Raw genomic sequence first — 25,250 nt, forward strand, 5'->3', positions numbered from 1 at the left:
TCATATCTGTGCTCTCCAGGGAGTTTGTCCAGCCCAGAATCCTGTTCTACCAGCCATAGCTAAAGAAATAGGAGGGCTTCCCTAATCTTTGTCCTTGGGCCAGACTCAACCAGCCCAACCCTATGCAACTGACAGCCCCACTGGGGTAGAAAATTAATGACACCCCTCAAACTTTCCCCAAATTTCATAGACCATTGGAACTGGATAGAGTCTTAGAGGCAATCTTAGATAACCTCATTTTACAGCAGGACGAGGTCAGGTAGGGATGAGAGGGGAGGAAATGGAGCAGATTCATAGAGTAGGGGTGGCATGCTGGGGAGCGACCCACAGCAAATGAAGGCTCTATTCTTATTCTTATTAGTTATTATTCACACTGCTCTAATGTTTGAAAGTTGTTAAGATTATGAAGAAAGTGCTTTCTTCATAATGACTCTGAGAGAAAGATAGTGAGATTATTATTTTTCCCATTTTATAGATAAGGAAAGTAAGACTTAGAAAGGCTAAGTGATTTGCCCAGAAATCTTTAACCCAGAACTTGAACCATACCTCAGTTTCCCCATTTGCAAAATGAGGGGGTTGGATTAGTTGACCCTTAAGGCCCTTGCTGTGATCCCTCTGTCTCTGTGGTTCACCCCCACCCCCAGCACTGCAGGGCCTTCAGAGGAAGCTCAGAAGCTGCCAAGTAATCCCTTGAGTAGTCTTCAGGGCAAGAAAGGCCCCTCACACAATGAAGAAATCTGCTCAAGGTCAGGGCCGGGGATGTGGGGGGACGCCTGAGGTACTTTCCTGATGGCTATTTTAAACTGGCTGAGGAAACCGGGTCTCACAGTTGGATAGCTAAAGTACCTTTCCCACCTACTCCTGACCCCATAACTACCCTCCCTCTTGCCTCTCCGAGCCCCCCAGACCTTTCCTCCACAGCCTAACTGATAAGTGGTCACATCCCACTTATCAATGCCCTTCCTAAAATGGGGTATCCAGAAGAAAACAGGCACCAGATGTGGTCTGAACAGATGCCTATTGGCTGTGTGAACCTGGGCAACTCACTTAACCCTGTTTGCCTCAGTTTCCTCATCTGTAAAATGAGGATAATAACAGCACCTATCTCTCAGGGTTGTTGTGAGGGTCAAATGAGAGAATGATTGTAAAGTGCTTAGCACAGTGCCTGGCACATAGTAAGTGCTATGTAAATATTAGCTGTTATTATTGTTAGCTATTATTTTCTAAAATTCTATGATTCTAGACTTTCCATAGAGGTGGGAAAAGGAAGTAACCCTCCTACATCACCCCCATCTCCATTTCCATAGCAGTCAATGGGTGTAGGATGTTCTTTCCTCACAAGGACCCTGTGGGGCAGGGAGTACAAGGATCCCTACCCGAATTTTATAGGTAAGGAGCCAGAAGCTTAAAGAAATGACAGTAACTTGCCCCTGGTCACACAGCTAGTGGGTTCCAAGCTAGAACATAGAACCAAGTTGGTCTTCTGACTCCCTACCCAGTGGAAGGACTTGAGGCCTGAACCGCTCACCCCACCCAGCCCATCTGTAGCCTGGCATGAGAGGGATGCTCCGATCTTTGTCCTTGGGCCAGACACAACCAGCCCAACCCTATGCAACCAAGAGCCCCACTGGGGTAGAAGATTAATGATGCCTCGCAAACTTTCCCCGAATTTCATAGACCATTGGATGGAATCTTAGACAACCTCATTTTACAGCAGGGCAAGGTCAGGCAGGGGGTTACAGGACAGCCTTGAAGGGAGCTGTGTTCTGTTCAAAATCCTTTCCTCTTCCTTACTTCATTTGACCCTCCTAACAGCCGCATGAGGCAGGTAGGCAGGGCAGGGATTATTATGCCTATTTTACAGATGAGAAAACTGAGATCCGGAGTACAAAAGCTACTTTATGCTAGGTTCCAAAGTGCCTAAACCTGGGACCTAAGTCTTCTGAGTCCCAAGCTTGAGCTCTTTCTCCCATACCCTCTGGACAAGGCTGCTCCTGGCTCCCAGGTGTAGATGGTGTCAGGTGCTTGGGGTACTGAAGGCCAAGAGAGGAAGAAAGGCGCAGGGGCAGCAACTGGAAGATGGAAATTCCTAACATATGCCCCACACCATGGTGCAATGGAAAAGATGCTACATTTAGAATCTGAGGTCCTGGGTTCAAGTGTGGCCTCTGCTTCTTACTATCTGTATAGCCTTAAGCAAGTCATTTACCCTAGACCTAGGATTATCTCTGTGCAGTTACTGCCATTGCAGGGGGTGAGAGGTGGGAGGGAAGAGAGTGAGTGACTGAAGTTGTGCAAGGGACCTTTAGGGGTTGTCAGAAAGTCAGCAGTGGATGTGGCATAAAGAAGCTGGAGCCTGGCCTGGGTCCTGTGGACATAGCAGCGTGGAAGAAGTTTGTTGTGCTGAGTGTATATTCTGTGTGGGAGGAGAGAGTGATGAGGAGAGACAGTAGCCACAGCTTTATAAGGGAGTGTCCCTTACAGGGGAAAGGGAGAGCTGCTGAGAGCAGAGATTGACCCCAGGGGCAGAACATTCAGGAATAATACTCTGGCCGAGGAGCTTAAGAGCAGGTGAGTGCAGGGACTGGCTATAGAGATTCTGTCCCTGTAGAGGCATGACGATGTGTGCTCTGTGGTTCTGTGACCTGGCTGCTTATGGCCGCCGTGCATTAAAGTAATTAAGTATAAATCAGAATGATGTGAGTGGCAATGAAAAACTGGACTATCAGATTTTTATCTAGTACAACCTAACTGAATTATCATCGGCTGAACTCCCCTGTGGCATTCTGTTTCAGAAGGATGGTGCCCTGGGTGGGGAGGGAGGGGTCCTGAGCAACCTAACTGATGGTTACTGAGGGAATGGGAGACAGGTGGACAGGAAGTAGAGTCCTGGAATTGGCTGACCTCTTAGGACCGGAATGGTTTCTTCTTCCTCTCTTCATTTCCCCTCTGACCTCCAGCATCCCCCAGGGTCCAGTTGGGGGAATGGGAAGGAAGAGAAACGTGATAGATACCAAGCCAAGACCAGAGCTGGTGTTCAGAGAAAGGGGAAAACAATTGTGTCAGGCGGGGAACTGAGCCTGTCTATCGATCCAACACCCCTTCCCATCCTTCTCTGGCATCCTTTAGCCCAGCTGAGCACCACAAAGACCTTGGGAGCCCTGCTGCCGTCCCGTCTCTCACGCTGCCACAGTTAGGAGACAACCTTCAGGTCCCTTGGTCCCACTGTCCACACCACCACCATCAGGAGCACAAAGCTGGGCTACCAGGGCTGTCCTGTTGGGATGAGGGTCTTTATCACCATCTTGTTGGCTGCTCTGCTATGCCTGGATCAAGGTGAGTGAGGGGTCTGGTACTAGAGGAGGGGGTGATGGATATGAAGAAGCCTGCCCTCATTTGAGGGGAAGAACAGAGAGCAGAGCCATTAGAGAGGGCAGAAGGGACCCTACATCTCCCTCAGGAGTGAGCAAAATTGCCCCCCAGTCAGGGGGCAGATGCGGAAAGGTAGCCTGGGAGAGGGGGGCTAGGGCTTCCAACTGGAAAGCTTCCAGGAGGACCAGGAGAGCTGAAGTGGTCATCAGAGAACCTATTTAGAGTTAGACCAGCCTGTAGGAACCACAGTGTAGTTGAAATAAGTGATGCATTTGAAAGTCAGAGGACTTGAATTCAAATCCCAGTTCTGCCACTGATCTTTGACAAATCACCTCTCTGGTCCTCAGTTTCCTTTACGGTAAAAAGGAGGGGGTTGGATTTTAGGACCTCTAAGGTACCTTCTGTCTCTAAATACAAGATGCTCCAAAGGTCTTAAGCCATGAAAGCTTAATAGCAGGACACTATGATCCTCTGAGTCTGATGCTGAGTTTTGAAAGCCGAGAGGAAGGCTATGAATTCGCTTATGCAGTGAATCAGCAGCAGAAACAATGCTTGAACTTCCCAACTCTGAATTCAATACCTTTTTTACTATGACTGTGTTAGGGCTAGATTGTAAGGGGCCTCAAATGCCAGGCAGAGGATTGTTCAAGCCATGGGGAGTCCTCAGATATTCTGGAGCTGTGAAGAGACTAGAGAGAAGGGGAACTTACAGGTAACAGTGTGGATAAAGGCCCCACTAGAGACCCCAAACCTAATTTCCCTGGGAATGCCTCACCTCTGAGACTTGGATTTCTCACTTTGGGACAGGGAGTGAACAGAAGGAGATAAAGTCGGTAGATGAAAGCAGAGAAGAGGATTATGACTATAAGGATGATGATGACGAAGAGGATGATGATGAAGTCGAAATCAAGCACATTCCCTATGAAGGTACAAATCTGTCCCAAATCCTTCCTGCCCCACCCCAGCCCATTCCCCCAGGACCTGGTGGAGCTTATAGCCTAACAGTGGAATAAGACGCATGCAAAGATAACTATAATATACATGATCAGGGCATTAGAGGGGTACAGAGAAGAGCTATGTGTGGTCTACAGAGGTTGGGGGAGGGGTGAGGAAGGAGGGAAGGCTTCCTGGAGGAGGTCACGTTTAATACCTTCACCATCTGTCCTAGGCCATCTCTGTTTATCATAGGATTTGAGAGGGGATGCATATGAATTCGACAAGCAAAACCAGGGAGGACTTTCCAATATGAGAAATAGCCTAAGCAAAGGTCCAGAGTCAAGAGGGTGCTGGGTGTCATTTAGTTCAATTGGTCTGGAGCAGAGAGTACCTGATACATAGAGTGGCGTGAGCCGCTTGGCAGAGCTGGAACAAACATTAGGTGAATGGAGTTTTACCTCAGGGTGCTGTCTTTGATGGGAGGTGGGGAAGGGGAAGGCCTTCTGCCCTGGAAAGGTAACCATCAATACTTTCCCACCCACTGAAACAACCACTCTCCCCGTACAGAGACTCACAGTCCTTCAGAGGCACCGGGCACAGCTCCTGCCACCCATCCACCCCACCCCACCATCCCTAGGGTCCTAATACTGTGGCACTCGTACCCAGGGGCTGCCTTTCATGAGAGCGAAGGCTGAGACCCTGATGGGCAGATGGGTGGATGCTTCCTTCCTCCACCCCAGGTGAGACTAGAGAGCTAGGGTGGGGACAGATAGAGAATATAAAAGTTCATGCTAAGCCCCAGTAGGTAGTTTACTCAATGCCTACTGTGTGCAAAGCCCCATGGGCACCTGGCTGAGGAAGGGAGGGGACTAGGGAGCTTCAGTGTCCTTTTCAGTCAGTCAGCCAGTATCAAGTACTTATTAAGCATCAACCCCGTGCCAGGCGCTGTGCTAAGTGCCAAGGATGCAAAGAAAGACAAAAAGCATTCCTGCTTTTAAGAAACTTACATTCTACAGGGAAAATATGAATAACTAGGTACTTGCAAGATAGACGCAGAATAGATGGAAGATCACGTCAGAGGAAAAGGAACTACTCAGCAAGCATTTACTGAGTAGTACTGTCATACTGAGGATGCTGGGAGAGGCTCCTTGCCCTCGTGTCTGGTAGGAGAGACAAGACTACCCATACAACTATCCACATATATCTACCCAGACATAGCTACACACACATCACACCCAAGGCAGGGTGTGATACAGATCACTGAGAGGCAGTTAGTTGGCATGGTGGGTACAGGTGAGTTCAGGGCAGCTAGGTAGTACAGTGGATAGAGCACTGGCCCTGGAGTCAAGAAGGACCTGAGTTCAATTCCAGACTCAGACAATTGACACTTACTAGCTGTGTGACCCTGGGCAAGTCACTTAACCCCATTGCCTCTCCCTCCCCACCACCCTGCAAAAAAAAAAAAAAAAAAAAAAAAAACCCGAATTCAAATGCAGCCCCACTTATCAACTCTGTGACCCCAGGCAAGTCACTTTACTTCTGTCTGCCTCAGTTTCTCCATCTGTAAAATTAGGATAATAATAGCACCTACCTCTTAGGGTCCTTGTGAAGATAAAATAAGATAATATTGATGGTGCTTTGCAACCCTTAAAGCACTACGTAAATGCTTTTGTTGTCGTTTAGTTATTCAGTCATGCCCGACTCTTCGGGACCCTTTTTTGGTGTTTTCTTGGCAAGATCCTGGAGTGGTTTGCTATTTCCTTCTCCAGCTCACTTTACAGAGAAGGCAAGTGAGGCAAATAGGGTTAAGTGACTTGCCCAGGGTCACACAGCTAGTAAGTGTCTGAAGCAGGATTTGAACTGAGGTCTTCCTGACTCTGGGCTGGGTACTCTATACATTGTGCCACCTTATCTGCCCATGTAAATGCAGCTATCATTATTTATTATTATTATTATTATTATTATTAAAGGGACACACAGTGCTAAGGAGTGGGAGAGCTAGTCATGGAGTTACTTCCTGCTGGAGAGATTTGGGGAGGCTTTCTGGAAGATGTTCATTAGATCAAGGGTTCTTAACCTGGGGTCCATAAACTTTTTTTGGTTGTTTTTTTTAACTAACTCCCTTTGAAATTCTATGTTAATTCTATGCATTTAAAACCATTATTCTGAGGAGGGGTCCATAGGCTTCACCAGGCCACCAGAGAAGTCCAGGACATAAAAAAAGATTGAAAACCCCTGGTGAAAGGATAGGAACCATTTGGTTAGCTGAGGAAAGCAGGGATGTGAGGCCAGTCCTGTGAGCCCTGGGCTAGGGGAGAAAAGAGGAAGAGACAGTCCCTGCCCTCAGGAGCTAGCAGTTGAGATGGGAAAATGAGACAAAGACACTGTTAGTTATAATATAAAGCAATACAAGGTTAGGACCATCTGAGGAAGCACCAGACACTGAGTTGGAGAGGTTCAGAAGAAAGAGAAACAGCTTCCTAATGGGGGTTGGGGTGTCAGGAAGGTTTCCTGATCATGGCATTTGACCTGGGCCTGCAAGGAGCAGTGGGATTTGAGTAGGTAGGGATGGTACTGTCTGTGGTAGGGCAAGGAAGAGAAGAAGATTGTGGGAAGAGGGTAGACCAGAAGAAATTCCATTCAATGTCCAAATGAGTATGGGCAACAGGAGCTTAGAAAAGAGAAAAATGAGCAGAGGGCAGTGTAGTCAGGGAAGGCTTCCAGCAATTGAAAGTTTGCAGAGCCCTTCTCTCGTTGCAAATACTATGATGCCCATTTTACCGAGGAGAAAACTAAAGCTCAGAAAAATTAAGAGCCTTACACAGTCACACAGCTCATAAGGGTCAGTGCTGGGACTCTTTTGTCTCCAGCTCCAGTGTACTTTCTACTAAATGACACCACTTTTCCACCAAAAAAAAGAGGGGAAATCTTTTCATAAAGGAGAGGAGCAGGCAGAGAAAGCCCCCATGGTATAATAGGTAGAGTCAGGAAAATCTGGGTTCAAATCTTGCCTCAGATCACACTGGCTGTGTGACCCTAGACCTAGCTTCCTCAACTGTAATATGAGGGGGATTGATCTAGACGACCTCCAAGGTCCCTTCCAGCTCTAAATCTTTGATCCTTCAAGACAAGAGGAACTTGAACCTCATCTGGAGGAAGAAAAAGTGTCCTCCTTCCTCGTGACAGCAAGGCTCTGAGCCTCTGGGCACTGTCCTAGGACTGTCCTAAGTCCTGGCAGTGAATGGGGTTAAGCATTTGGCTGGCTCCCAGCTGGTTGACTCCCAGGGCCCATTGTCTTCCTTTCCCCTCTGTTCTGGGGAAAGCTCTGTTCTGATGTTATCTGCAGGCCCCTGTACTTCTTCAGTTCAATTGAATTCAACAAACAAACAGTATTAAATGCCTGCTGTGTGAAAGGCCTTGTGATTACCTGTTGAACTTTACCCTCTAACCTATCTCCTGGTTTTAGCATTTCTGGAATATCTTTATCAAGAAATGATGTGTTTTAGTTTAATCTTTGCGCATATCCTATTTCCCAGTTAGACTGAGAGCTCCATAAGAAGAGGGACAATTTCTTGTCTAAACTTTGCAACTCCCGTCAGATAGTGCTCTGTAATAAATGCTTGGGGAATGATTTGGGTCCTGGTTTGGTTTTTTTTTTTTTTTTCAATCTAATGGGAGGACAGATATATAAACAATACTAGTAGAGGAAGGGGAGAAAGATAAGGGCAAAGGAGAAGTCTAGGCAAAGTGAATCAAAAAGGTTGAAAAAGGAGAGGATGCTTTTGCTTTTGGGGTGGGTGTGAGGGGTGAAGGATCAAGGAAGACTTCATGAAGGAGGTGGCATCTGAATTGGGCCTTGAAGAAAGAGAGGGACTTCAATAGACAGAAATGGAGGTCAATGGAATAAAGGGAAACCAATCCATGAGAATGGGGGAGAGAGAGAGAGAGAGTCAGAGAGAGAGAGAGAGAGAGAGAGAGAGTGGTCCACGTTGGCTGCTACATAAACTCCCTAAAAGGGGGTGGCATAAGATAAAGCTGGACAGGTATCTTGGTGCCAGATTGTGGAGCACCTTCGGGTCAACAACAGGAGGTTAATACTTGATCGTACAGGTAGTGGTGAGCCAGCAGAGGCCTAAAGAAGCAGCATGATCAGAGTGGTGCATTAGGAAGATGACTTGGGCATCTGTGTGAAGGATGGACCAGAGACAGATAAAGGATAAAGTGAAGATAACCAACAGGGAGAAGGCACTCATGTTAAGAGGGATCTGGAAAGGCTCCATGCAGAAGGTGGGGCTTTAGCTGAGACTTGAAAGAAGCCGGGAAGCCAGGAGGGAGAGAGGAGGAAGGAGAACATTCCAGGCTTGGGGGAGAGCCAGAGAAAATGCCCAGAGTCAGGAGACGGACTCTCCTGTGTGAAAAAGAGCCAGGAGGCCAGTGTCACTGGGTTGATGAGTATGTGGAGGGGAGTACAATGTAAGAAGGCTGGAAAGATAGGAAGGGGCCAGAGATTTAAAAGCCAAACAGAGGATTTTCTGTTTGATCCTGGAGGTCATAGAGAGCCACTGGATTTGTTGAATAAGGTGGTGACGTGGTCAGATCTGTGCTTTAGGAAGATCACTTTTATTGTTGGGCAGAGGATAGATTGGAGTGAAGGATGAAGGAGCCTTGGAGCAGGGAGCTGGTAAATTGAAAGTTGGTAAGTTGAAACTTGGAGTTGGTAAGGGAAAGAGACTTGAGGCAAGAAGGCCAGTGAAGAGGCATCAGAGCTCCAGCATTAAAACAGGTCTCCTGACTCTACATCCAGTGTTTTTTCCACTGTTCCACAGATGCCCCTCTCTCTGAGAACTCATAGCTGGGTAGAGAAGACACACGAGAAATAATGAAATAATACAAGGCAGTCCCTTCTACCAATCTCAAACCACTCCTTTCTGTGAAAGCCCTTTAAACACACATACACACACACAGACACACACACACACACACACACACACACACACACACACACACACTACTGTCTGAGTGGTGCCTGTGGCTATAGATCATGAAATATCACAATCTCAGAAGAATAAAATTTTCAGGTGACACCAAAGGGCAACAGACAAATGCATGTTAGATGCAAGGAAGGCACAAATCTACAAATAATGACTCATGACAGAAATAATACAAAAGACATCAGGGACTTGTCTGATCACAAGAGGAGGCGAGCTACAAACATGGCAAGAATGAGAAATAATAGGGGCAGCTAGGTGGCGCAGTGATAAAGAGCACCGGCCCTGAAGCCAGGAGGACCTGAGTTCAAATCTGGCCTCAGACCAAACACTTGACACTCACTAGCTGTGTGGCTCTGGGCAAGTCACTTAACCTCAGTTGCCTGAAAAGAAAAAAAAAAAAGAATGAGGAATAATAGATAGGTAATCCCAATGTCAATTTTTTTTAAAATATCAAAGGAATTAAATTCAACAAAATTTTATTAAGTGCCTACTGTGTGCTAGGCAGAAAGATTCAAAGTCATGGTGACCAATGACCTGGGCTTAAGTTCTGTCTCTGACACAGATAGTCTGTGTGACCCTGGACAAATCACTGTCACTGTTCTAGGCAGCTCTCTAAGGCTATGAAGGGCTGACCTTTACTGGTAAAAGGACTTTCTTCATCTGAGAATTCCCTGTACAAATGAAATCACAGGTCCAAGACCCCTTCTCCAAAGCCCCAGGTGCCATGCTAGGCACTTGGATACCAAGACAAAAATGAAAAATTAATCATAAAAATAATAATAATAGCTGACATTTATATAGCACCTACTATGTCCCAGGCACTGTGCTAAGTGCTTTACAATTATTTTCATTTGATCTGCACATCAGTACTGGGAGGTAGGTGCTATTATTATCCACACTTTACAGACAAGGAAACTAAGGTAGACAAAGGTTAAGTGGCTTCCCCAGGGTCACACAGCTAGCAAGTGTCTGAGGCTAGATTTGAACTCAGACTCCAAACTTGTTGCTTTATCCACTAAGTCACTTAGCTGCTCCTTTCTTCAAGGAGTTCCCATTCTGTCAGTTGAACCAGAGGAAGGCATCTAATACATTGGGTAGATTCTCCTTAGAGGATTTATTGAAAGGCCATGTTCAAGGATCACACTAGATGAGAAGGCTGCAGGTAGGGTTGGGGTGGGGAGTTGCTATCAGCACCAGTGGAGGGAACATCCTTAGCAACAAGATCACTGTCCCGTAGAAGTTCATCAAGTAATTGAACCAGGAAGTATATGTATTAGCTCCTCAGGAAGGCAAGGGGAGTTGATCTGTTGAGGGGGAAGCCTCAACAGATTTTCTACCAATTTTCTACCAATAGTCCTAGAATGGTCTCTACTCCTTCTCCTACCCCGAGGCTGCCTACTACAAGTAGCAAATGAAACCAGAAAAGGTCCGGGCCTCTGGACTAGAATTCCCTAAACTAGCCTTTTAAACTATGGCTACAAAGCTAGATGTGTTGACAACAGAAAAAGGAAGAAATCTGAATGGACTTCCTTATAACAGAACCAGGCATCTCTGGAGAGCTGTCAGCAGGGTAGCTTCCTTTAAGCCTGTGTCAATCCTGAAGAAGTCTTATGTCCTGGGCTGTGCTGTGAGCTGCCTGAGATCTTAGGCAGAGATTACTGAAGAGCTGATGACTGGTACAGAGCTGCAACCTTGACAACACCTTCTGAGCTCTTCACTATTATTACAGTAAGAGAAGTCAAGGGACCCTGGCGATCAGAGGTTACAGGACCATGCATAGCACAATGCTAAGTGTCAGATGCCAAGTTCAGACAGTGAACCTCAGAGTTCAAAGAAAGGAGAGGTCAGTGAGTGCTGGCATAGTCAAGGAAAGCTTCCTGAAGGAGATGACATTTGAACGATGGTCAATGTTTGGATAGAGGGAGAGGATGAAGAGCATGGGATGCTAGTGGTGGAAGAAGCTGACTAGGAAAGCAAAGATGTGGAAGTAGGAATGAGCCACATATATGGAAAAGGAGACTACTCCAACTTACCCATTTCCCTACTTTTTCACCAGTGAGCTTTCCTTCAACTCCATGTTTTCCTTCAACAATTTAACAAATGTGTATTAGGCCAGTGTGAGGCACTGTACTAGGCACTGAGAATCCAAAAGTGAAAAATGACAGTCCCTCAAGGCACTTACATCCTCCTAGGAGGGATATGCCATGTACACAGATAAATATAACAACACAACATTGAATATAATAAGGGTAAAAGAGTGATAAGGGGGTGAAATTAGAGAAGACTTCAAAGAAAAAGTGGCAACTGAACTGAGCTTCAAAGGGAGATAAGACTTTTTAAAAAATTATATTTTTATTTTGTTAAATATTTTCCAATTACATTTTTAATTTTTAAGACTCATTTTTTTTTAATTTTGAGCTCCAAATTCTCTCCCTCCCTCCCAACCCAATGAGAAGGCAAACAACATGATATCAATCATACATATATAATCTTCTTTTTTTCTTTTTTTGGTGAGGCAGTTGGTTTTAAGTGACTTGCCCAGGGTCACACAGCTAGTAAGTATCAAGTGTCTGAGGCCGAATTTGAACTCAGGCCCTCCTGACTCCAAGGCCAGAGCTCTATCCACTGCACCACCTAGCTGCCCCATGTATAGTCATGCAAAACAAAAATTCCACATCAGCCATCTTGCAAAAAACAACAACAACAACAACAACATGAAAAAAGCGTGAAATAAAATGAAAAAAGTATGTTTCACTTTGCACTCAGAGTTCTTCAGTTCAGAGAGAGTATTTTCAGTAGGCAGAGACGAGGAAAGGAGTCAATGCCAGGCCCAAGGGACTGTCTGCCTGGGCAAATGAATAGAGGCAGGAAAACATAAGATGAGATCAGGAAACTGTTCATTAATCCCTTGGTTATTATTCAGAGAATGCAAAAGGGAGGAATGTGATTATTTCACATTACTGGAAAGATAGATTGGAGCTAAATTGTTTTGGATTTTATCCTATACATCCCAAAGAAAACATCTCCCTCCCTTCTCTCACCTTTTCCCTTACCTTTATGTGTCCAGGCTCTCTGGAATGCTACACCTGTGAGTCAGAGTCCATTGAGGAGCACTGTAATAAGATCAAAACCTGCGCACCCTCTCAGACCTTCTGCAAAACCATCATCACCAGAGGGAATGCAGGTGAGTAGTGGGGGAAGGGGAACCCACACGAGAAAAGAGGGACTGTTCCTAAGGTAATAGAGTCTGAGTTCAGGGCAAAGTCTTAAATAGGCAGCCTAGTAAGAGCCCTGAACTGAAAGTTTGGAGACCTGGGCTTCAGTCCCAGCTCTGCCACAGACTAGGTCCACAGTCTTGAGAAAACTATCTCTCCCTAAATCTCAGTTTCCCATCTGTAAAAGAAGGGTGATCTGTAAAAGAAAGACCCCTGAGGACCTTCTAGCTCTGACATTCTATGTTCTAAGGCCCTTTCTAGCTCTATCATTCTGTGATTCTATGATCCTGGGCAATTATCAACCCCTTCCTCCATATCTTTCCTTTTTTTCTTTCTATCTATCTTCTAGGACCTCTCCATATACTCATGGTCCCCCAAAGGTCTTGCTCTGCCGTGGTGGATAATAGTAATAGTAATAGTAATAATACCTTTAATTTCTTTAGCACATTAAGGTTTATAGAATCTGAGTTGTAAGGAACCTCAGAAGCCATGTAGTTCAATCTGTACCTTACCATGAATCCCTCCCTTTATTCACAATACAAAGTCACTCAGCCTGTACCTGAGAAGTTCTGATGTGGGGACTCCAACTACTGTTCCAGGCATCCCATTCTGCTCTCAAGACAATCCAAATTTTAGGAGTTTGTCTTGACATCAGACATAAACTGGCACATTTGTCCCACTCATTGGTCCCAGTTTTACCTTCAGGTCCCAAGCAGAATAAATCTAATACTTATTTCTTATGACAGCCCTTCAAGTAACTGAAGACAACAATGGGGATTCTCTTAGTTGTCTTTTCTCCAAGCTAAGCATCTTTGTTTCCTTTAACCCTGTCTTATATGGTGTCTCCAGGCATCTCACCATCTTGGGCGCCCTCTTCTGGACACATTCCAGCTTGTCAATGCTTCTTAAAATGATGAGCCCAGAACTGAACACAGTGGTCTGATCAGGGCAGAGGAGACAGTAATCATCGCTTTCCAAATCTGAGTTCCTTTTTTCTTAAATTCTTTGGTTTTTTTATCCGTCATATCACACTGTAAACTTATATGGAGCTTGAAGTTTACTAAAACCACCACATTTCCCACACAAGGATCCATTATCAGGCTATGTCTCCCTATCTTATGCTAGTAAGGCTCAATTTTTAAACTGATTCCAGACATTCAATTGATTCTAAACCCAAATAGCTCTTCTATCATCTAACCCACATCTCTCTACCTTGTCGGCAAAGTTACTGTAAGAGATTTTTGTCAAGTTTTGGTTTTTTGTTTGTTTTTTGTTTTTGCTTTGTTTTACCAAAATCAGGGTATGCTCACTTTATCTAAGATATTCCCTTATTCTACCTGTCTAGTAATCACATCCACAAAGGATATGAGGTGAGTACAACAGGATCTTTTCTTAATGATGGCTGCCGTGCTGGCTCATAGTGAGCCAGCCATTTCTGAATGCTTAGAAACTTCACCATTAAAAAATATACCCTAGAACTTTGCCAGGAATTGAAGAAAATATCCATTCTCCTATTTTTGAAAACTCGTACAATATTTCCCTTTTTCAAGTTGGTAATATCTCTCTTCTTTTTCATGATCTTTCAAAGATCATAGACGGCTGGGTAGCTCAGTAGATACAGCACTGGGCCCTGGAGTCAGGAAGATCTGGGTTCAAATTCTGCCTTAGATACTTACTATGACCCTGGGCAAGTTAACCTCTGTTTTTTCAATTGTTTTTTTTTTTTCAATTGTAAAATGAACATCCCCCGGTTGTTGTGAGGATCAAATGAGGTAATATTTGTAAAGTGCTTAGCACAGTGCCTGGCGCATGGTAGATACTTAATAAATATGTGTTCCCTTGTTTCTATCCTTCAAAGACTGGTAACAGAAATCCTACAATCATATCTACCATTTTCTTAGCTTTCCTAAAATATAGTTCATCTAGGCCTGGTGACCTGAACTCACTAAGTATAGCTCAATGCTCTTTTACCATCTCTTCACTCATCTTTGGGTTTCAATTCCTAGTTAAACTTCATTGTTATAACTTTCCCAATCCAAAGATTTTGGGAGAAAGAAAACAGAAGCAAAATAAGAGTAAGGTAATCTGGCCTTCTCATTTCCATCCTTTTGTCATCATTCTATCTATCCAAATAATTGGTCCTATCCCTTCTTTGATCTTTCTCTTATATTTTAAAAAAAATTATGAATATATTTTGTTTTTACATCACCTATTCTATATTTCCCAATGTAGCTGCCTCTCAGAGAGTCATATTTTATAACAAAGAATTTTTTAAAAACCAACTAAAAAGAGCCAGCCATCTCCCAAGTGTTGAATGCTGTTCCCTCCATCTTCTTCCATAATAGAAAAAGAGGGTTAAAAAAATTACATCTCCCAGGAGGCTGTGTGGTTAGTTTTGGGCCCACAGGATAATAAAAGATAATCCTTGACTTCAAGGAGATTACATTCTATTGGGAAAGGGAATGGAGGGAGATATAACAGGCACACAGACAGCTAGCTAAGCACAAAACATAAAAAGTAAATGCAAAATAATTTCAAGGTGGGAAAATATTTAGCCATCGAGGAGATCAGGACAGATCAACCAGTCAATAAATATTTATTGAGCACCTACTGTGTGCTGGGCACTGTGTTAAGTGATGGGGATACAAAGAAAAGCTAAGGCAGTCCCTGTTCTTGGGGAGCTCACAGTCTAATGGGGAAGGAGAACATGCAAATAGCTATGTGCAAACAACCTATAATCAGGATACACTGGAAATAATCAACAGAAGAAAAGCACTAGAAATAAAGGGGATCAGGAAAGGCTTCTCGTAGAAGGTGGTCTTTTAGCTGGGACTTCAAGGAAGACAAGGAAGCCAAGAGGAAGAGAGGAGGATGCATGGGGGACAGCCAATGAAAATGTCCGAAGTCAGGAGATGGAAATCGAAGAGTATTTGGGGAGTGGGGAGAGTAAGGTGCCAGAGAACATCTGAGCCTTCTTCTTGCCTTCACTTTGACTACCAGCCTTAGCTCATTCCGGCCTGTAGTGTTCCCGACTCTATTCTTACAGATTGAGGCTACTGTTTGGTATTCATGCCTTGTTACCTACCTGCCCATCTCATGTACTTCTTCTTCTTAAACTTGACTTGTGATGGATTCCTTTTGTAGCTCCATAGGCCCCTCTGGGCAGCTGTTTCTTTTCCTCCTCATCAGAATCACATCTGTATATTCAGAATTTCATTTGCAAAAACTTCTCATCCCTCTTGGGATACTTTGCCTTGCAGAATGTTAGGTTGGTGGATCCTACCTTTCTTCTAATCTCTGTCTACTCTTTGAAGTCAGATCTCCTCAAGTCTAGGTTGTGTCTCAGACTATGCTAATTTTCTTCTCCTGTGTCCTGAGCTCTGTAACAGAGTGGTCACTTACCTCTTCTTCTCATCCCACCTTCCATCACAGTATCCATCATTTCTCCTTCAGCAGCCAACATCTCCTTCTTGGTCAGGATCTAGTCCAGAACAGCAGTTCCCATTCCTTACTTCCTTCACTTTTTGAAGGATGAAATTATTCCTAAGGTAGGTCAAGAATTTGTTGACTATTCTACATCTGACAGGGGGAAGATTCCAACAAGTATCTGGGTAACGGAAGTTCCCCTCAATAGGAAAGCATGCATCATTGACAGCCTTGTGACCTATTTACCAAAGTCCTCCTCTATTTCATCCTTCTGTCTAGGTGGCCTACATAATATTCTGATAATAATATCCCCTCTGCTTCTCCCTTCATTGATCCTCATCTGAAAGTTCCATATCATATTTTCCCCCTTGGGATTCCTAGATTTTCTCACTAGAATGTATCTTTATATATAATGATATTACAAGCACAATTTCTGCCTTCAACATAGTTTTATTAGCAAGACCTAAAGACAGGCCCTAAAACTATTTTCCTTAGTGATACCTGAGATTCTACCATGATTGCTTCATTTCTTTGGATTCAGTATTACCCACTCCAGGCTCCCATTTTAAAATCCTACCACTTTTCTTCATAAAGGGGACACATTTGGTCTCCAACCCTTTGAGGGGAAGAAGTTCCTCAGAGAGCATTAAAGGGTGTCAGACCCGGAAGGAACCTTAGAAAACATTTCATCTAATCTTCTTTTATAGAGAAGGAAACACCTCCTAGAGAGTAGCAATAACACACAGTGAGAGAGCTTTGTAGCAGCATGCCTTGGGGGGTGAAGATGGGGGGTAAGAGTTAGGGAGGGGGCTTTATTTTTGAGGACAGTGAGCTCTCTTCCTTGTCCTCCCTGGGAGGAGTGGAGAGATTAAGATTAGTAAGGGGGAGACCCAGTGTGACCCTTATTCTCCAGGGTTGAAGTTTCTGAGGATGGGGTCCCATGAAAAGCAGGACCTTGATCTCACTCCATTTAATAAGGGGGCCCAGAAATAGGCTGGATTCCCTGCTTCCCATAGAACAGAAATATACTTGATCATCTGATAAATATGGCAAATAGAGAAGCTCCATGAAGTTCCCACTGCCCCATCCCCTACTCCCACCCCCAGTTGAGAAGGATAATGGGAGACAGCTGTCAGAATAAAGTGTCAATTTGAAGTTCATCATTCCCCCAGGGCCCACTCCCTGGTCCTGTGGCAGACCCTGATTACTGAGTCCTTATCCCCATCCCTACACCCTCAACCTGGTCCCCCCCACAACCAGTTAAATCTACAGCTACCCTCCCCCTAGGAGATCCAGCCTTGGTCAGGCCCTCAGCTCCCAAGCCCTCCACGTGGCCTTCTCACTCCCTGCTCCTTCCTATGCAGACTCCAACTACCTCACCACCTTCTCGGCGTGGTGCTCAGATACCTGCAAAGAAGCCACTAAGATCATAGAGGGGACTCATGTGACCGTGAACTGCTGCCAGTCTGACATGTGCAACCCCTTGTTGGTGGCAGGCAGAGACTCAGACACGAATTCAAAGGTCAACTGTGGGGGCATCCTTACAGGTGTGGGAATGACCACCCTGTTCATGCTGCTCTGCAGCTGGCTGGGGAGAGATCTATGAAAGGAGACCCCCTGCCCAGGAGTTCCCCTCTGCCTTCTGGCCCTACTTCCTTTGCCCCGAGCCTAATTCTACTCCACCCCAAGAAAGAGTTCTCCTGTCCCATGAAGTCGCTAGCTCTTCTCCCCCAGGCCTGTGTTCTGCAGTCCCTTTTGTTTCTGGAAGGCTGTGTTCTACCAAAATCATTTTCACCTCTAACATCCCATTTTATGATCAGAGCTCTGCCTCTGACAGCGTAGGTTCTAAAGGGCCTTTCCAACTCTGACATTCCATGTTATATGTTCTCAGGTCCCTTCCAGTTCTCATGTTCCATATTCTGTGTTCTAAGGTCTCTTCTAGCTCTAATATTCTATGATTTTGTTACTTTCTCAAATAAGAGGTGACCCGATAAAGGAAAAGGGTCTCTCTCATGCCAGCTCGGTCTGTCTCTAGGCAACAGGTCACAGGCCGAAATGTTCAGACTTATATGAATTGTACTCAAGTCTCTGCTGCATCTCCCTACCTGTGTCTTCCTGTCAGGAAGAGGAGAGGTGTAGATGTTGAGAGACAACGTGGAGATAAGCTTCTGTATCCTGGAGTCAGGACTCTGCCCATCTCTAATGCCATACATTGGAATGGGATCGTAGAACAAGAGTCTAATTGGGCAGGGGTCAGGTATGGGAGGACAAAATGTTAGCCTTCTGGGCCATTCATTTTTGATAAATATCCAAGGACCTCAGAACATTGTAGCCCTTACTGCCCCTCCACCTACTTCCTCTATCCCCACCTGTCTCTCCAAGTGGTCCTATCTTCAGGACTAGAGTACTACCTTCTGATAATAAAGTTTTGGTTTCTTTAATAGGTGGCAGCCTTCAAACCCTCCAATGACACCAGCATCTGACATGTCCCTGCTCCTCTCTGAACCCTGTTTCCTCCCCTTTAATTATAAAGTCCCTTCCAGCTCTGCTGTTCATCCAGTTGACTCAGCCAGAACTAGGGATAGGCAAGGTAGGCAGCTGCCTAAGGTGTAACATTCAACGTCCAGAGAGGGAGAGTCATAACAAAGGACATTTCTTTCCTATCGCTTTTTATAAATGCACATATATTTAATGTCCCCAAATCCCACTCACTATACCTTATAGGGATTAATTTTGTGACAAATTAGCACCTACATGTTACAGTGAAAGCTGGGAAGGCTGTAGCACATACTGGAGGCACAATTTTCAAAATTTGTCAGAGGTGCACAAATGCTTTGTGGTGTTTTCAGATTAGATGTTAAAGAATCCAAGAATTAAGAGTTAGAAAGGACCTTAGAGAGGTCCAAACTTCCCCACTCCTATTTTATTTATTCTTTTTTTTCTGTAATATGAGGAGATATTTTGTTTTTAACACAACAGCTGTTATCCAGCAAACACCTAAACAAACCCACTTACAAAGAATATTCCCTGAAAAACAGCTTATCAGTTGTCAATACATATTTATGTATTATTAATATCAGAATCATTTCCCAATATACCACCTCCTCATTGATTTTTCCCTTGTAACAAAGAAAAATTGAAGTCAAGCCACAAAATAACTGTGTAATAGTATATACATCACTCTTCACTTATACTGTTCCACCTCTCTGCTCAGAGGAAGATAATGTTTTCCTCCTCCTTTCTCCAGAACCAGGACTAGTTGGTGTAATTACTATGACTTCAGGAGCTTTTTAGTGTTGTTTTCTTTACATTATTGTAGTCATTGTATATATTGTTCACTTGGTTCTACTCTTTTCACTCCGCATCGATTCATACAAGTTTTCCCATGTTTCTCTGTATTTGTCATTTCTTATAGAGTGATAATATTCCATTACGTTCATATACCACGGTTTATTCTGTCATTCCACTATTGATGGACACCCACTTTGTTTCCAAGGTCCTTGCTACCATGTAGAATGCCACTATGGACATTTTGTTATATATGGTTATATATGCCATTGACATCTGAGAGGTGTAGGCCCTCGTTGTGTCAAAAGACGTTAATAATTTAGACTTTATTTGCATAATTCCAAACAATTTTCCAAAAACAATCCCTTCACTTTACAGGTGGGAAAAACTGAGGCCTAGAAGAAATAAAATGCCCAAGATCACTTATGTACTAGATTGTGGAGCCAAGATTCAGATCCACATCCTGGACTCCAAATTCACAACACCATGTTGACTTGAGTTCACCCATGGGAGGGAGGGGTGACCCCACCTAACACATACCCAGGATCAGAGCCATCACAAGGTCTGAAGGGAGACACTATCCTAAGAAAAGTGGGTCAGAGTCTAAAGCTTGAGAATAAACCAGAAGTTGTTCTCTGTCAGGGATCAATTTCCTAAGTACACCAAATGAAGAAGCTGTGACAAATCAAGGAGTAAAGAGGGATAGCAGTGATAGGACCATATGCCCTTGTGGCCTGGCAGTGACATATCAGTGTGGTCATGAGTTGACAACTGACCTTTAGTTCCTCCTGACTCAGTTGGGCTGGTAAGAATATGGGATCAGAGAATAAAGAGAGAAATTACAATGGTAGCTTCCAAATCTGTGGAGCATTAAATTCAATTAATATTAAATAACATTTCAAATTTTATATCATAAATTTAAAACTGTCAACAAAAGCAAGTAATCAAACCTACCTCACAAGGAGCAAATTCTTATTTAAAAGCCTTAGCATTCAACAAGATGGAACCAAGCAAATCCACAGACATGCAAAAGAAATGCTTCTTGACCCCTTTCCCACCAAAACCAGTTCCACAATGAACCCACATAGAAAATAACAAAGATAACCCTTTATCCAAGTTGACAGCAAAAAACAGACGAGAGAAAATATATGCATGGAAATACAGACCAGACAATATAAATAGAGTGAGCTCTCCTCTGGGGAGCAAAACAGTTCAGCTCAACCAAGAGGAAGAGTTTCAGATCTCACCCCAGGAGAAATTTCCTGAAGTCTCTAGTGTAGCAAACTGGGGACAGAAACATGCTGGAGACTTCTAGCTCCTATCATGTTCTGGGACTTGAAGAAAACCACTGGAGCCAAGAATCAGAGATGATGAGAGAACATTCAATCCAAGGAAAATAGCCAGTGCAAATGTTTAAAGGCAACAGATGGAATGTCTTGTTCATAGAAGAGCCAGGAGGTGGGAGGTGACTTGGTCAGATCTGCACAAAATCACTTTGGTGGCTGAATGGCAAGCAGAGTGGGAAGAGACCAGCAGGCAGACCCTGCCCCACCCCAGGCTGTGGTAATAGTAATGCAAATGTGAGGTGACAAGGGCCTGCAACATAGTGATGGTAGTATCAGAGGAGAGAAAGGGGCCTATTCAAGAGATGTTGCAAAGGTGAAGTCAACAGACTTTGGCAGCAGCTTGGATATGGAGGATGAGAGAGAGGGAGGAATCAGGATGACTCCTAGATTTTAAGCCTCAGGGACTGGAACAATGGTGTTGCCTTCTACAGTTCCAAGTCTAGTGTTCTTTTTACCACACCACACTGACCTTTCACGTGGTCATTCTCTATCATAAATGGCAATGGAAAACCTAGAACTCACTTCCACCACCACGACTACCACCTTTGATTTGGAGTTAGGAGAGGTAAGTTCAAATATTAGTTTTACATGCAAGTTGTGTGACCTTGGATAAGTCCCTGAACCTTAGTTTCCTCAGAAATTAGCCTGGATAATCTCTAAGATTCTTAGCTGCTGTACACCATGTATGATCACCTAAATATCTGCCTATTCACTGAGAACAAGACACTACAATCTATGGGGAAGGGTATGGAGAAACTCAAATGAAATAATAGATATAAAGCACTTTGCAAACCTTAAAGGGTATATAGATGCCAATTATTGTTATTATCATTAGCCTAACTTCCTTCTTCAAGCCTTTTGCTATGCTCCTGATGAGCTTAGGCAATGTTTATAGGGCAATATAAGGGTGTCCTGGTAAGTTTTTAACAACTAGGGTGTGGGAGATGGAGGAAATTTTTTAAATTTATGCATTTAAATTTAATCTGAACTGTGAACACTTTCTTAAGTCTAGACAATCAACAAAACAATAATTCAAACTGACTTAACAATTGAGTATTTCTGAGGTGTGAATACTCTCACTGAAAATTTAAGAATCAGCTCTCCCTAGTGGTGAAAGCTGGCTAAAGCACTCTGCCTGGCTACAGAATAGAGGAAGGGCCCCAGGAGTGAGGTTCAGACAGTCGGTCAACAAGCAAGGGAAATTAATACTATGCTGTTATGTCGATGACTAATTATTCATTCATAATCTACCCTTTTCCTCTTATATCTATTAATGCCCATCTCCTGAAAAGGTCAATCTCTGAAGGGCATGGCTGAATGATGAGATTACTAGACCTCCAAGGAACTTGCTCCTTAACTAAAGTGGGCGGGATCCCACACAACTGAGAAACCTCATTTCTGTTTAGAGTATAAACAGAATCCAATCTGAGTGAGTCCTTGCCTGGGGGAGGAACCCCTGTTCTTGGTCCCTTCCATTAAAGCTTAAGGCATCCCAGCTCATGAAGGAGAAAACTAGGCAGAGAGATTCCAATGGAAATGGTTCCCCCTGCCCAGATGCCATGAGACTGCTGAGTCTCACGATCAAGCCACATTCTCAGCAGGAAGAGCTGAAGACTTTTAGCCCACCTCCTCATTAAATGTCCATCAGGCAGGGTTGAGTTTCGTTAGTCAAGGGAGTTCCCTTTCAGAGGGTACACATCTGATCTAAGGCATTTCAGAATCTCCTTTGGCATCTTTGGTTACTGAGAGAAACTGCTGACCATCAGTTTATTGATTCAGGCTAGACTAATTAATAAATTGATTATTAATTATCCAGAAACTCTGTCTTTTGGGGGTTTTCATTCATCATACAAGTGCGGGTCAGGTAAAAAGAAGGAACTGCCACTTAGAATCTCAAAGTAGGAAGATAATTTAGAACCTCTGGTTCAATGAAGGTGAATAAGATATTTCAACTGATTACGTCCAAGGGAGGAAGGAGTCAAAGACAACTTGTGAGTTTTGAATCTGAGTGACACTTGATAGGAACTAAGATGGCAGACAGACTTCTAGAGCTAAGAGAGATTTTAAAAATACAAAAACAGCTGGAGCAGTTGACAATCATGGTCCAACAAGGAACAACAACAACAACAAAAAATCCTCAGCAGGGAAGTGGCATGGTATGGGTGGCAAGCATTTTGGTCTCAGGACCCCATTACAGTCTTAGAAATTATTGAGGACTTCACCCAAAGAGTTTTTATATGGATTATATCTATCAATATTTACCATATTCAAAATTAAAACATCTTAATTTTATTATGAAATTGTTTTAACCCTGCAGACCCCCTAAAAGGGTGAGCAGGATTCCTTGAGAACTGCTGGTGTAGTGGATGGAATACTGGACTTGGAGTAAGGAATCCCACCTCAAACACTTGCTGTGTGACCCTGGGCTAGTCATTTTAACTTTTCTGGGCTTGTTTCCTCATCTGTAAAATGAAAGCATTAGACTGGATGACCCCAAGGTCCTTTCCAGCTCTAAGTCTATGATCCTAAGTCATCTCCCCCAACTTTTCTACTCCCAATGATGGAATTACCTTCCTCAGCAAAGTGACCTAGCCTTTGCTTAAATATTTTCCAGCAATGGGAAGCTCACTTCATTTTTAACAAATTCTACCAACTATAGAAATGGAACCTGATTCCCTAAGACTATCCCAACATTGAGCCTATGTTCTAGAACTCCCCAATTTTGTCTCTGGGAACCATGGTTGGAATCATTTGGAAATGATAAGCCGTCTTAAGACAAAATCAAATGAACTTTGGGTTTCTCCACTGAAGTCAACCTTGAATCTACCTCACCCTCATTTGACTTGCCTAAGACCCAAATCCTGGTACAGATGGGTTCCCCCAGGAGAAGTAGAAATGAAATCACACAGGGAGCAGCTAGGTGGCACAGTGGATAGAGCTCCAGCCTTGGAGTCAGGAGGACACGAGTTCAAATCCAGCCTCAGACACTTGACACTTAAGTCACTTAAACCTATTGCCTAGTAAAAAAAAAAAAAAAAAAAAAAAAAAGAAAAAATGAAATCACATGAAATCTCAGAATTCTAAGGCTCGTCAGAGATCATCAAGCCCAGCCTATATCTGAACAGTTTGTAAGTGCTGTAATTTGAATCCAGTCTTCTGATTCCATGTCCGAAGCTATTTCTAGAAGTTCAAAGCCTAGAATGGGAATAACAGGCTTCAAACCGGAAGGCCCCTCAAAGACCATCAACTCCAACCAAATCATTTTCTAGAGGAAAACACTGAGGCCCAGAGAGGAGAAGTGATTTGTTCCATGTTTCAAAAATGTTAAGTATCAGCCTCCCAGTCCAATACTCTTCCTGCCACAGCGGGCTGCCCTGGGTACTGCTGGGAATCAGATGGAGATGGGAGATGGATATTCAGGTTGGTTTTTACTGTTATTGCTGGACGACAGTTTATTCAGTTTGTCTGAAATGTGGAATGCATAAAGAGGAAATAATGTGAAATAAAGTTAGGAAGGTCAGCTGGAACCAAATTGTCCATTGTACTCCAGCACCCTACTCTGAGAGGTTCTGGGACTCTGACTGAGATGGGAGAGAAAAGCTCATGTTGGGTTTTTTTAAGTTAGTTTATTTATTTTTAACATTCTTTTTTCTTAATTTTGAGTTCCAAATTCTCTATCTCCCTTTAGCCCTCCCCCAACCACTGGGAAAGTAAACAATATGATATCAGTTATAAACACGAGGTCACGCAAGATTTCCATATTAGCCATGTTGCCACCAAAACACACACACACCCACTCAATAAAAAGCAAGAAACATAAAGTGAAAAAAGTATGTTTCAGTCTGCATTTAGAGTTCATCAATTCTGTGGAGTTGGACAGCATTTTTCATGAGTCCCTTGGAATTGTCTTGGATCATTGTATTGATCAGAGGAGCCAACTCTTTCACATTTGATCATCATTACAATATTGCTGTTACTGTGCACAATGTTCTCCTGGTTCTGCTCACTTCACTATGCATCAGTTCATACAAGTCTTCTCAGGTTTTTCTGAAACCATCTCCCTCATCATTTCTTATAGCACTTATAGTACTACTGTATTCCACAATCATATATCACAACTCATTCTGCCATCCTCCTATTGACGGGCATTTCCTCACTTTCCAGCTCTTTGCCACCATAAAGAGAACTGCTATAAATATTTTTGTACATCCAGGTTCAGGTCAGTTTTTACTACTATTGCCTGGAAAACAGGTCGTTTATTTTGTCTGAAATGTAGAATGTATGAAGGAAAATAGTATGAAATAACTAACTAGGAAGGTCGGGTGGGGCCAGACTGCCCTTTCTACCCCAGCACCCTGCCCTGCGAGGTGCTGAGACTCGGACGCGGGCCACGAATGCAAGAAAACAGAAGCCACAGTTTAGGGAGAGATCAGTACCACGCGCCTGCCATCCCCCGCCCTGCAGCTGGCCAACGACAGAGATGCCGAGTCCTCCCGTCTTCCTAGAGCGTCTCAGGAAGCAGTCTGGGGGACCGGACTGAAGCGGCTCCGCCGGAAGGGGGTGTGTGCTCCCAAGAGGACACTTCCGGCGGGACTCTGGCTGGGCTTCAGGCCCGGGGCTTGAGCAGGTGTGCTCTGTGCTTTAGTCGTTTGGAGCCCGCTCTCACCACAGCCCAC

The 25,250-nt window shown here is 43.9% G+C and overlaps 1 protein-coding gene across 2 annotated transcripts; it reads left to right on the plus strand.

Annotated features, from left to right (window-relative positions):
- The first annotated feature begins 2,485 nt into the window (after positions 1-2,485).
- Positions 2,486-19,329, plus strand: GPIHBP1 (glycosylphosphatidylinositol anchored high density lipoprotein binding protein 1). 2 transcript variants are annotated; one of them, XM_027859879.1, is made up of 5 exons: positions 2,486-2,571; positions 3,130-3,336; positions 4,180-4,299; positions 12,367-12,483; positions 17,305-19,329. In XM_027859879.1, the coding sequence occupies exons 2-5, from the start codon at positions 3,285-3,287 to the stop codon at positions 17,544-17,546; spliced, it is 531 nt and encodes a 176-aa protein (XP_027715680.1). In that variant the 5' UTR covers positions 2,486-2,571; positions 3,130-3,284; the 3' UTR covers positions 17,547-19,329. The 2 variants fall into 2 exon arrangements, with proteins under 2 accessions (XP_027715680.1, XP_027715679.1); XM_027859878.1 differs by lacking the exon at positions 2,486-2,571 and having other exon boundaries at positions 3,009-3,336.
- The last annotated feature ends 5,921 nt before the right edge of the window (positions 19,330-25,250 follow it).

The sequence above is a fragment of the Vombatus ursinus genome, unplaced genomic scaffold (assembly GCF_900497805.2).
Source record: "Vombatus ursinus unplaced genomic scaffold, bare-nosed wombat genome assembly UNPS02014173.1, whole genome shotgun sequence".
Lineage (NCBI taxonomy): Eukaryota > Metazoa > Chordata > Mammalia > Diprotodontia > Vombatidae > Vombatus > Vombatus ursinus.

Bases quoted from the DNA above. Each gene is read 5' to 3' on its own strand.
- GPIHBP1 (XM_027859879.1), top strand. From the start codon at position 3,285: ATGAGGGTCTTTATCACCATCTTGTTGGCTGCTCTGCTATGCCTGGAT. The intron at 3,337-4,179 runs GTGAGTGAGGGG...ACTTTGGGACAG, and splicing joins TCTGCTATGCCTGGATCAAG to GGAGTGAACAGAAGGAGATA. The intron at 12,484-17,304 runs GTGAGTAGTGGG...CTTCCTATGCAG, and splicing joins CATCACCAGAGGGAATGCAG to ACTCCAACTACCTCACCACC.